At 38.3% G+C, this 12,042-nt stretch overlaps 1 protein-coding gene and 1 long non-coding RNA gene across 2 annotated transcripts; both read right to left on the reverse strand.

Annotated features, from left to right (window-relative positions):
• Window positions 1–2,312: 2,312 nt before the first annotated feature.
• Window positions 2,313–6,642, reverse strand: tmem147 (transmembrane protein 147). Its single transcript, XM_008432058.2, has 8 exons — window positions 6,519–6,642; window positions 5,844–5,946; window positions 5,415–5,484; window positions 4,412–4,477; window positions 4,111–4,247; window positions 3,940–4,024; window positions 3,626–3,747; window positions 2,313–2,809 (listed from the first exon to the last, which is right to left on the reverse strand). The coding sequence occupies exons 2-8, from the start codon at window positions 5,918–5,920 to the stop codon at window positions 2,689–2,691; spliced, it is 678 nt and encodes a 225-aa protein (XP_008430280.2). The 5' UTR covers window positions 5,921–5,946; window positions 6,519–6,642; the 3' UTR covers window positions 2,313–2,688.
• A 635-nt stretch (window positions 6,643–7,277) lies between these two features.
• On the reverse strand, window positions 7,278–9,304 carry LOC103478310 (uncharacterized). The gene is made up of 3 exons (XR_014091354.1): window positions 8,714–9,304; window positions 8,324–8,639; window positions 7,278–8,232 (listed from the first exon to the last, which is right to left on the reverse strand). It is a non-coding gene; the product is annotated as an uncharacterized LOC103478310 (long non-coding RNA).
• Window positions 9,305–12,042: the final 2,738 nt, after the last annotated feature.

Consider the following 12,042-nt stretch of genomic DNA (forward strand, 5'->3'; position numbering starts at 1 on the left):
TTTTGTCCCTCCCAGGACAAAGTCTTATTAGTTCAGTTTGATTTGCTCCTTCAGACTCAGTGGTAACAGTAGGAATGTGAGAAGAGGTTATGTATTTGATGTGGACTGTAAATACTGAGGCTATTTTTAAAACATAAATGATCAAACTTTAATGTCTTGTTTTTTATATGACTTAACCTCATATAACTTGTTTGTACCAGGCTTACTTTTCATGCTTTCACAAATCAAGTGAAAGTTACACACAAGTATCAAACAGAATACAATAAGCCCAAAAACTCACCATTACATCATAATACATAGAAATAACCTGACGCTGTGAAATAGGTAAAAAAATATATAAATATCTTCCTCCAGCTTCTTGATTGGAAATAAACACCATGATTTTCACACTGTTGTGAGACTTTTCTTTAGTATTGTGATGACTTTGAAATATAAACTTAATCTTCAGGTTTATACATTTGTTTAATTTTTACTCTTCAGAAACCAACAAAATGTGTGTTTTTGCACTGAGCCACAATACTCTATTGTAATGACAACAGATTATGCAGCATATCTTCTTCATTCCAAACATTACATAAAAACATGCCACCATGACTGTTTAAAACAATATTATTGTCTGGTCAGAGCAAATGAGCTGAACATATTCTTCAACAGGTTCAGTCCAGGAACAATATCATCATCATCATCATCATCATCATCATCATCATCATCATCATTTCCCGTCTCCAGCCAAACTGATATCTGATCCTCCTCTGACCCATAGCTATCCAGTCGGACTTGTTCCATCTTCCACCTCAGTCATGGACTCTTCTGCTTCCACAAGTTTGTCTTCAACCATTAGGAGATGCTGCTGCTCCCTTTGCCTCCACATCCAACTTTTCTGTATCTAGAAGTGAAAAGGCAGCTGGAGAGGCTGAACGGGAACATCCTGCAGGTCCAGATGGTGTCAGTCCCAGAGTCCCTCTGCGGCAGCATCTCTTCAACCTTAGCCTGACCCAAGAGGAGGTTCTGTTGTGGAAGACATCCTGCCAGGTTCTGGTACCGAAGAAAAATCTCCCATCAGACATAACGACTATAGACCTGTTGCCCTGACAACCCACATTATGAAGAGACTCCTGGAGGCCCACTTGAGTAAGCAGACGAGCTCATATCAGGACCCCCTGCAGTTTGCTCATCGCCATGGAGTTGGAGTTGATGATGTCATCAGACACCTGCTTCAACAAACCCAGTTTCATCTGGACGAAGCAGGCAGCACAGTGAGGATCAGGTCCTTTGATTGATTCTCAGGTGCATTGAACACAATTCAGCCTGATTTGCTCTGTTAGAAACTCCAGAAGACACAGGTGGAGGCCTCAACAATCACATGCATCTGTGACTACCTGACAAATAGACCACAGTGTGTGAGACTGAAAGACCGAGTGTCTAACCAGGTGGTCAGCAGCACAGGAAAACCACAGGGCTCTGTACTCTCACCATTCCTTTTCACTCTCTACTGTTCAGACTTCCAGCACAAGTCCGACTTCTGTCATCTATAGAAATAATGAGATGACTCTGCAATTGTTGTATCAGAGAAAGACAAGAGGCTGAGTACAGAGATCTGGTGGAGCGTTTGTGGCCTGGTGTGGGAACAATCAACTAATCTTGACTGTAAACAAAACAAAGGAGATGGTTGTTGATTCCAGGAGAAACAGGGTTGGATCAAACCCTATTTCCATCATGGGAGAAGATGTGGAGGTGGTTCAGGAATATAAATACCTCGGTGTTCATCTGGAACACAGACTGGACTGGAGACGCAACAGTGAAGCGTCTATACGAAGAGACAGAGCAGACTGCACTTCTCGAGGAAGCCAAGATCAGTCAAGATTTGCAGCATCCATCCATCCATCTATTTTCTTTACACCCTTGTCCCTTAGTGGGGTTGGGAGCCTTTTGTGCCTATCTCCAGCTAACGTTCCAGACAAGAGGCGGGGTAGTTATTCCAGCTGCTCGGTTCAGAGCAGCTGGGAAAAGGTTTGAGACAGACCAGCCGCTGGGGAGATAGACCTCATCTGACACCATTACTCTGGATGTTACAGGTAGGTGAGCAGAAACTAAAGCTACCGAGACATTTCAGAAAAATCTCAGTATTTAATGATGCGTGTTTGTCCCCGTGTTTCTCAATTTTGTTCTTCTGTTTTCTTAGCTCGACTCTCCTGTCAATTAAACATCATATATTAAAGGAACTCCCACATTTTTTTATAGAACTTCATAACTGATCAAAGCAAAAACTGGAGGACAGGAAATATATCGAGATAATAATGAGAAATGTAATGTAATGAGAAATGTATTTTTTTATTAAGTGTTCATTCATTTGTAGTTACATCAATACAAAATTCACATCTTAAAAACAAACAGAATCCAGTCACACTGAAGAAGTATCCTGATGTTGACGTTCGTCCCTTTGCTTCAACTAATTCAGTGAAAAGTTGGGTAGAAATGTTACCCAGAAAACGCTCTTTTTCCTCCTGGACTCATAACCAATTAAACAAACTGGAAGAACTGGAAGCTGAACCAGTTGGTGGATCATGTCAGTCAACTCCAAGTGACCCTCCTTTAAAGTTTCACAGCTCAGACTCTGACTTATGAAAATCTTTCCTCCAGTTTGAGCCGAGGCTGTCGAGGGTTGTTTTACGGCCTGCTGCTTTTTCTTCAGTTGCTGTGAACCAGAGTGACAAACAGGAACAGTGAGCAGAGAGAGACGGCGCCGGTCAGGACGGCTTTCACCAGCAAGACCGTCCAGCTGCCCAGCATGAAGACATGGACAAACAACCTGGGGACACGAGAGAGACGAACGTTACTGAGAAAATAATTTAGTACAATAAGAGTTTGGCTGAAATATCTTTGAAATAATTGAGAAAATTAAAAAAACAACCAGACTTAATCATAAAATGATAAAGCTACACAGTGGTCAACAAACAACCAAGACAAGCTACAAACCCTCGAGTCATTGCATTATTATATATTTTATGTAGATTCTTTCAAACGAAGGATGTGACAATACATTCCTCTCATGAGACAAGATGAGACATGATCGTGGGTTTGTAAGAACAAGGCAGAAAATTAGCTAAATTTGGAGAAAATTAGAAATCCCCACTTTTCTGCCACATGAATAGAATATGTAAATAAAACACATCAAAACAGGAAGTTTTCCTTTTTAACTTCAAAATAAGAGTCCCAAACATCCGTGACATAGTTTAAACCTAAACAAAACAAAAAAAACCTCCTTACACTCTTACACTTTATCAAGCAAGGTTCATTTTGACAGACTTCATGTCAACAAGAACATATTGTGGTGTTTTTATACCACAAGATCTTTTGACATCCCTATTGTAAACTGAATCAGTTTCACTAAAACATCGACTCAGTAAACTGTATGTCTGTTTCTTTTGAGACGTTTAGGTCTTCATTCTAGACACATGTCTATCTTTGAAAGCTTTGAATAACCATATATTAATCTTTTGGATTTTAGTCTTTTTTCAGTTTTCCTAAGTATATTCTATTCTAAACGTTAAACCTAATAGTTTTAATGACGATGTATTTGCTTTCCAACCATCTGAAATGCTGACACTTTCATTATGAGACTTACTCTATTAAAAAGGCTTTGTACACACACAGAGCCAGCAGCACAGTCACAGGCAGCCTGAAGGTCTTAGGGAGGTCATATCGGGTGAACATCCACACAACAGCTGCCATGGCGATGTAATGGACCTACACACACAAACACACACTATTATTGAGGTATATAACGTCTAAACAAACAAACCCATTGAAAATGTGTGGAAAAAATAAATAAATCCATCATAAAAAAAACAAACAAAGGAATTAGTAATATGAAAAGGCAATCAAGACTTAAACGGTTTAAATAAAAAGAAATAAGGCACAAGTAGTAAAGCTACTCACCAAACTAATGTTTGAGTCAAAGCTCATCTGGATGTACTTCCAATCAAACTCGATTCCTCTGGCGCCGACCCACAGGGGAAGAAACCTGAACAAACAACAAACATGCAGTTTTTACACAGTTGGGGAAATTTCACAGATACGTTTTCTTCTCAGGAAAAAGTCACTGCTAACCTCGACATGACAAGCTCTGCCGTCGCCCAGCCCATGGCAGCGACCATGATCTTGTACTCTCCTTTCCCAGCATTACGAGACATCACCAGATGGAGACCCAGCAGGTCAGCCAGGTCCACCGTGGACTTCATGAACTCCTGAGAAACAAATAAACACGGCTCTATACCTAGACAAAAACCAGATCTGCACCACTTAACAATTTTGGGATTAAAGGACAAACCAATATTACCAAGCGGGGGTGTTTATCATTTTGAGTTTCTCTTCTGATTTTAGTTCTACAATAAAAGCTTTTGCTACTCACCCCTACAAAGTCATAAACACCGGCTCCTCCTTCCCAGGTTGGGAAAAATGTAGCGAGAAACAGCATCTAAAAAGACAGAAGGGAAGTGATGGTAAAAGAGTAATGTTGAAAAGTAAAGAAGCACTGAGAAACCAGCCGGGAACTCAAAAATCTGACCCTGTTATCTGAATCAGTGAACACAACATTCAAAATGGCTACCACCTCTTGCTGTTACTGTTTTGTTTTTATTGTGACCTATGAAAGTATGTCTGTTATGAAACATGCTGAAACTGTACTTTTGGAAATCAGAGTTGAGGATCTACTTTTTCTGTTCAACACAGAGAAACTGGTGTTTGAGAAATCCCAGCTGCATTAAAAACACTAATTACTAATAAAAGATGTAGGGATGTATCGATTTGAAAACTTAGGCCAATGCTGAAATCTGTTAATAATATTGCTGTTGTGGCAGATAATCAATATTTATGATACTATATGTATTTTACAACCCTTTTGTCACCTTGAAGAAAATGACCACACTACTGACTTCATCACTACTTCTCTGCTTCAGCTGAACTCCCCATAATCCTTTGCTGCATCACTGTCACATGACCAACCTCTCACCCACCACCTACATAGTCAAACAGGAGCCAGATGGAAATAAATATTGGTTGGAAAACTGGAAGTTCAGTTGGAAGTCCAGTTTTATCGGACCAATATTGATATGTTAAAAAAATACACATTTTCAGCCAAAACTGATGTCAGTGCTGATATATTGTGCATTCCTAAAAAGAGGTCAAAATTTTGACAAATTTTAAAGATGCTCTGTTTTACACACAATGCTATGTTGCTTCTACTTGAACAAAAGCTTAATAATCACAAACGATAAGAAGAACAAGAGATTTTCAATACATTTCTTTTCAGCGTTTTCAACCCTAAGTATCAGCAATTGGCAAAAAAAAAAAAGTAAAAATAAAAATCGATTGGTCCCTCTCTAAATGAAAGCAGATAAGGAAAGCTTCTTTACTTTGCAAAGTTGGACAAACAGGTACGTCGCTCCTGCCTGGACGCATCTCCAGAAAGCATTGTACTCCGAGCTACGCATGTGGAACACAAACGGAGTTAGGTGAATTCATTAGTAAGACTGGAACAGGCACTGAAATTTAAAAAAACATTTTTACTTTATGATGCACCGCTTTACAACATGCATGCTGTCAACTGTGGATAATTTGAGAGCACAGGACATAAAAGGATTAAAGGGCCCCTCTCCCAAAACCTGACATTACTAAGAAGCTTATAAGAGACCGTAAGAGTCTCGGAGCATATGTTACTGCTGCAGCTGAGGGGGGGCATGAACCAGGAGTCTACTAATGAGTACACAAAGCAATATAATTCTTACTTTTGTAACTTTAGTCAAGCAGTTGAAAGCATGGAGAATAATAAATGAAATACTCACAGGCCGCTGCATTTGTATGTGATGAAGTAAGGGAAATAGGCCAGGGCAAAGCAGTTTCCAAAGTGAAAAAGTGTCATCGCGTCTGTCGGTGAAAATCAGCTTCCTGTACAGAGATAAAAATAAACATAAGAAAATTACAAACACCCATCACAGGTTATCATATTTCACCTTTAGAGTTAAAACTCTAAGGGTACAGTAAAGACTCACTGTTACCTTATTATATTCGCAAATGATAAGATAGCTAAAGCACTGCGTCTGGTCGAGAAATTGGTTTATATAATGAGCAGAGTGAAAGACAGGTTTTTATAATTAATTGATATATTTACACGCATTTTAATGATCAGTCAGCTACTTCTGAAAATACATGACCGTTGATTTAAAACGGGCTGCAACACGAAGACCGCAGTTTTTACACTTGACGTGAAAACAACTAAAATGTCTTTCAAAGCTGGGGAAAGAAATGGCACAGAAAATGCTTTGAAATATCTCCAAAGTAAAGGAAAATGTAGCTTTCCGCTAGCTAAGCTAGGCGTCCCCTCATCTTTGGGAACACCGAGCTCTTTCAATGTACCATTCCTTTATCTCAGAAAAACACAAAGTCTCTTTCATTCACTAAACAGGCGGATGTGCCACCTACACACAAAAACGATAAAAATATTTAATATTTTAACTTACTGAGATGAAATAGCTGAGTAAATGCACAACGTCGAGCAGCTGAATGACAAGCGGAAGTCAGTTGAAGTCACCAAAACTACCTCCGACAATAAACTGTCGACCGAACGAAAGGTTCCGCATGAAGCTTTTATTTCTTCCGAGATTTGATATTTTTCACTATTGTCAACTTTTGCAGTAAACTAAGACTGAGATATGACACTACATCACACCACACACTATCAAAAATAGTTAATAAAGAGTAAACATATTTTCAACCTTATTAACTTACAAAAGTAATGTTCAAAGACTGTTAAATTCTATGTGCATCAATTTTTTGGGAACAAATTCCAAGTATTTGTTAGAATTTAAACAACGTTGGTAGACTGGTCAAAATTTATTTTCATTTATTTTCACCAACACTTAATCTCATGTTTGTACCTCTGTGTCTGAATCACCTCAACAGGAATGTCATATTTTTTGCTATTTATTTATGTTTTTATTCTGTATGTAGTGTTTTTGATTTAATAATATGCCTAATGTAAGTTATTTTTCCTCCTCAAGCAATTGAGGCAGGCTTGTGCACTGTTGCTTCCCAGCAGCAGAAAATTGTCAGTGTTCACTGTTGTTTTTTTCTTTAATTCCTTGAATTTGCAGATATTTTTTACATAAATGTTCTGTTAATACCTATAATTTCAAATTTGATTATTAAATTGTCATCAGACTCACCCATCAGAAAGAACCTTCACAATATCCAAGCTAAACAAGTATTACTCTATGAAACACTTTTGGAAGGATTTATTAAATTTTTATCTTTCTTTTGTTCCATTTCCCCCGTCACACCAGCATTTTTTCTATCCACATTATTGATTTAGTTTCTGAGTTGAGTGTTGATTTTTTTTTTTATATCTTTAAAATTGTCAGAAGCTTTTCTTTTCATATCTGAATGGATACATTTACACATTGTAGACAGTCATTAAGTATATTGCAAGAAACCGTTGAAAATACAATTACATTTCATAGATTCTACAGTACGTCATAAAACATTAGTACATCCCAAAGAAAAAAATGATGCTACCCTCAAACAAGTAAAGGGCATATCATATTTTAAATACAATATGTAAAATGCAAGTTCAATACCCTACAATGCTAAGAGGAAGAAAGCTTCATGTTTTCTTGTTAATGTCTTTGCAAAAGCAGATAAAGTTTCTTCTTTCTGAGCAGTTAGCTGTTATATTTCAACACGGTGCCACAGTGTTTCCACTGGGTTAAGCAGCATAACTTTTCTCATTGGTCCAATGTTAAAATGTTACATTTAAATTTTTATCAGCTGTAAACCAAAAATGATAAAGGTGTGAAAACTTTAGAACGTGTAGTTAGACTACGCAATGTATTCTACTAAGCAAACTGAGGTACTGGCATACAAGAACTTATCAAAAATATTCAGACATTTTGGATATGACTGCTTACATCTCTATGTGTACAACATATATGAAGACAGACAGAGCTAGTCATCGTCTAGCTATTCTGTTACTTCTTCCTATACTTTTTCATAAGAGCAGATGAAGTTTCTTCTTTCTGAGCAGTCCCTGCTGGTCCAGTTAGTTGTGTTATATTTGGAGACGGTGCCACAGTGTTGCCACTGGCTCGGACAGTCCGGCAGCATCTCCTGGTGGTCCAACGCCTCTCCGTCCGACCACCACCACTCTCCTCCCAGAAAACGCAATCCTGTCCAAACCTGATAGACACAAAGCAAATGAAATAAAAAAATATATATTTTACAATTCTAACCTTGCAGAACAAGAATAAATCTCGAAGGATTCCCAGACCTCCTCGGTGGTGGCTCTGTAGATCCGATCTCTCACATAGCTGAAGTTAGATGGATAACTAACGCTCAAGAGGTCATACGTATGGGTTGCATTTGTCATTTTTCTGCAGTGATTCAGAGCATCCTCCCAAGTCTTGTTCTCAGTCACCAGCAGCAGATTGTCTTCGTAGCAGTTGAAGGGAAGCGGATAGGAGCAAACTGTGCTGTACCACTTTTTATTTGGGATGTTATAATTGCAACAGCTGTCGTCAAATTGCTGACCTGTCGCCCAGTTCTTGCTCTGTGAGACGTCATCTCCCGTCAAGCCTTCACCAGTTCTGAAACACATCAGCAGCTTAAATGTCTGAACTGAATTAATAGTTATGTTTCAATCTGATACCAGCTCACTCACTTCACATTGATCCACCTCCAGACTGACTGTTGCTCAGGATCCTCGTGTAAACCAATCCAGACATGGGTGTAGCCTGCGTTCTGCAGCCGGGTAGTCAGCAGGTTCGGGTCTACTATATTCCAGGTAACCATGTCTATGTGGTTCTTCTGGCAGTACTGTCGTGCTGCATCCCAATCAAGTACCTTAGATTGAAAAGTAATGAATATGACCAGCCTAGCTTCCAAACAAAACACAATCATACAAAGGAGGAGTAGTGTAAGCTCAGGATGGCCACTAATCCCCATTTTCAGTTCTGCTGGTACATAAAGTCAGACGTGTCAGTGCCTGGGAAGAAGCTGCCACTCTCAATTTATAGCAGCGTAGCAGAGTGCTGCCAACAGGACACACCTCACCACCACCACATACCAGTGGTACCACTCCCTGCTGGCTGATGGAGAGAAATTATCGCCCTGGTAACTTATTTATACAGTATGTGCCACACTTTCTAGTTTTATAAGTTTGTGTCAACATTTGCTTTTAATCCGATTTGTCCTTCATCGGTTTTACATGAAGAATCTCTTTCAAACTACTAATATAACTACTTATATTGGTTTTCTAACACCACATTGTTCATCTTTTGTCCTTTACACTGTAAAAAAAAAAACATCTCTAATTTACAGTAAAATACCGGCAGCTGTGGTTGTCAGAATTTTACTGTATAAATACGAAGTTACAAAATCATCGTAAATACACATTTTACCATATTTATGCAGTAAAATTGAGGCAACAACAATTGCCTAATTTTACTGTAAGTTAGAAACAGGTTTCTTTTGAAGTGTATTTTTCAGCAGTTTGATCACTGCAGTGATTAAAAAGCTGTGTTCTCTATACCAGCTTTGTATTACTCTACAGTTTTGTTTTTCCCAAAATAATTAAAAATGGAAATCCAGACTAAATTCAGCGTACTTCAATGGTTGTTTGATTCAAATTTGATTTGTATTTAATTCAAATTGTCTTGCTTGAAACAGGCTCTGAGTTAGTGTGCGGAAAACCTGACTTCAGGTAATTTGAAAATGCTAATTACCAATGACGGTGTTGATTTAACTCTCTGCTTTAGTTTAGAAGGGATATTTGAAATATTAAAAGCAGGCAGGGCAGCTGTGAAAACCTCAACATGGACTAATTCAGTTGAACTTTGTGGCTTCCAAGCAAACAACAATTAAATTTAAGTTTGATTGTTGATTACCCAAAAGCAGGGAGGAGGTAGGTGGGAGTGTGGATGCAGCAAAATAAGAGTCTGAACAAGAATCAAAAAGTTCATCAACTAAGAAACATAGTGCAAACTGACTGTATTGTTTAAGTAAGAATCTGATCATTTTTAGGTAGAGCAACAGGATGCAGTCAGTATAGCGAAAGAGGAATTTGACAAGCAATACATGAAATAAATGAATAAATGTGGAAGAACTAACAATGTTGGATGGAGAACAAACAACTGGGTCAGTAGGCCTGGAGACACAACAGGTAACAACAAGTACATTCATTTCTCCTGCTGAGTCTCATTCTCCTCCAATTTAATGCAAACGCCACGACTCGGGTACGAGGAAGGCAGGTAGAGCAGATGCAGTAAAGTAAAATGTGATGAGAAACTAGAAGTCTAATAGCCAGGGAAAAGTACAGTCCAGGCTTCATGTGATAAACACAGAAAAAACATGAAAAATCAAGAAGCAGGAATCTAGTGGATAACTGGAAAGGCAACAGGATGCTAAGGAGATATACTGGGAGAGAGGTGATGACTGGGATAGGATCCTGTGACTGCAGATTGACTGATGCTGGAGGCGTGACAAGGACAAAGGACTGCACTGCCCTGCATGTTTCTCATGCTTCCATGCTTGAACACACCTGAATCATTTTAACTGGCCGTTTTCAGGGTCCTACAGAACTCTGTGACAACTCAGGAGATCGTTGGACGTCGTCGCGCCAGCACTCGGACTGACATCAAACACATTGGGTTTATGACAACACTGTGAACAAAAACAAGTCCTAAAATAAACAAACTCAACCAAATTCACTCGGACTTCTTCGGATGTAGAAGTCCGAGTTCCTTCGTGTTTGATTCAAATGTTCTGCATTCAAACTAGTCTCTGTGTTTAGATGGGCAGACCAGGATACATGTAAATGACTGAATTTGAATCATGGTGCTATAGGATTGTCTCTTGTTGGTAAAATAAGATTTATGAAATAATAAAGACTTGGGTGGAAAATTGTTCAAATGAACGATTTAGTTACAGGCGACATAGAATTTCAATAATGAAATAATGGTTCCCGGTTTTAATTGTTGCCTTAAGATGTCATAAACACTGACATACATGAATGTCATTAGTTTGAGGCTGTAAAAGGTTTTTCTGAATGCCCTTTTTCAGAGTGGAAGGACTGTACTGAAAACTGCATCAATGGATTTTCAAAAGCAAAAACTAGAGTAGAAGTTAAACAATAATACAAATTAGAAGATTCTGCATTAATCCTCTAAATATAGTTTGACAAAAATAATCCACACTGATATTTTACTAAATGTGCTTCTGCTATTTGCATTTGCCACTTTTTGGAACCATTAGTATTATTTTTGACTTAATTTTGATTGTATATATGACCGATTATGACAAAGTTAGCAGGGGTTTTGTTAGTGGGTTTGCCTCCCACATCAGACCCAGCCCTTTAATGAAAGCCTCCCCATTTTTTGTTGAGTTGAGCCAATATTTAACTCCAGTTGTGTTTGTAATTCTTGTCCTCACAGGCTGTGGTGCCTGCCCATTTTGTTCAATAATGAGTAATCTAAGGCGTTACTACTTCATATCCAGTAATCTGATTAAAGTTACTTACCCAAATCACGGTGTGTGACTATGGAAACCTGTTTTCGCCACTCAGGTACTAACTAACTAACTAACTAACTAACTAACTAACTAACTAACTAACTAACTAACTAACTAAATAAATAAATAAATAAATAAATAAATAAATAATCTAATTATTTTGAAATACTATCTCGAGATTTCGAGATAGTATTTCGGAATAATGAGATACTATCAAGATCCAGGATAAAGAGGGCATCCCCTCTCGATCCACATTTCGAAATGACATTAACGCGCCAAACTGTGTTTTTAAGGAAGCAAATCTGTCAAACTGTCAAATGCATTTCCCAAAAGAATTCTTGATCTTTTAAGGTGCAGCGTCAACAAAGGAGGAGCCTCCAGGCAAATGAATGTTTCTGCAGCGTGGGACCATTTTGATCTTACATCGGAAAATAAAGTATTTGTTTTCATTTCGTTGTTGTTTCATCCGGTTCTTTTCAGTTT

Source organism: Poecilia reticulata, chromosome 16, assembly GCF_904066995.2.
Source record: "Poecilia reticulata chromosome 16, P_reticulata-male-v2, whole genome shotgun sequence".
NCBI lineage: Eukaryota > Metazoa > Chordata > Actinopteri > Cyprinodontiformes > Poeciliidae > Poecilia > Poecilia reticulata.

Excerpts from the sequence above, each read along its gene's own strand:
- tmem147 (XM_008432058.2), bottom strand. The coding sequence starts at position 5,920 with ATGACACTTTTTCACTTTGGAAACTGCTTTGCCCTGGCCTATTTCCCT. Across the intron at positions 4,248-4,411 it reads GTGTTTATGACTTTGTAGGG|GAGTTCATGAAGTCCACGGT; the intron begins GTGAGTAGCAAA and ends TTTGTTTCTCAG. Across the intron at positions 4,025-4,110 it reads GCAGAGCTTGTCATGTCGAG|GTTTCTTCCCCTGTGGGTCG; the intron begins GTTAGCAGTGAC and ends TTGTTTGTTCAG.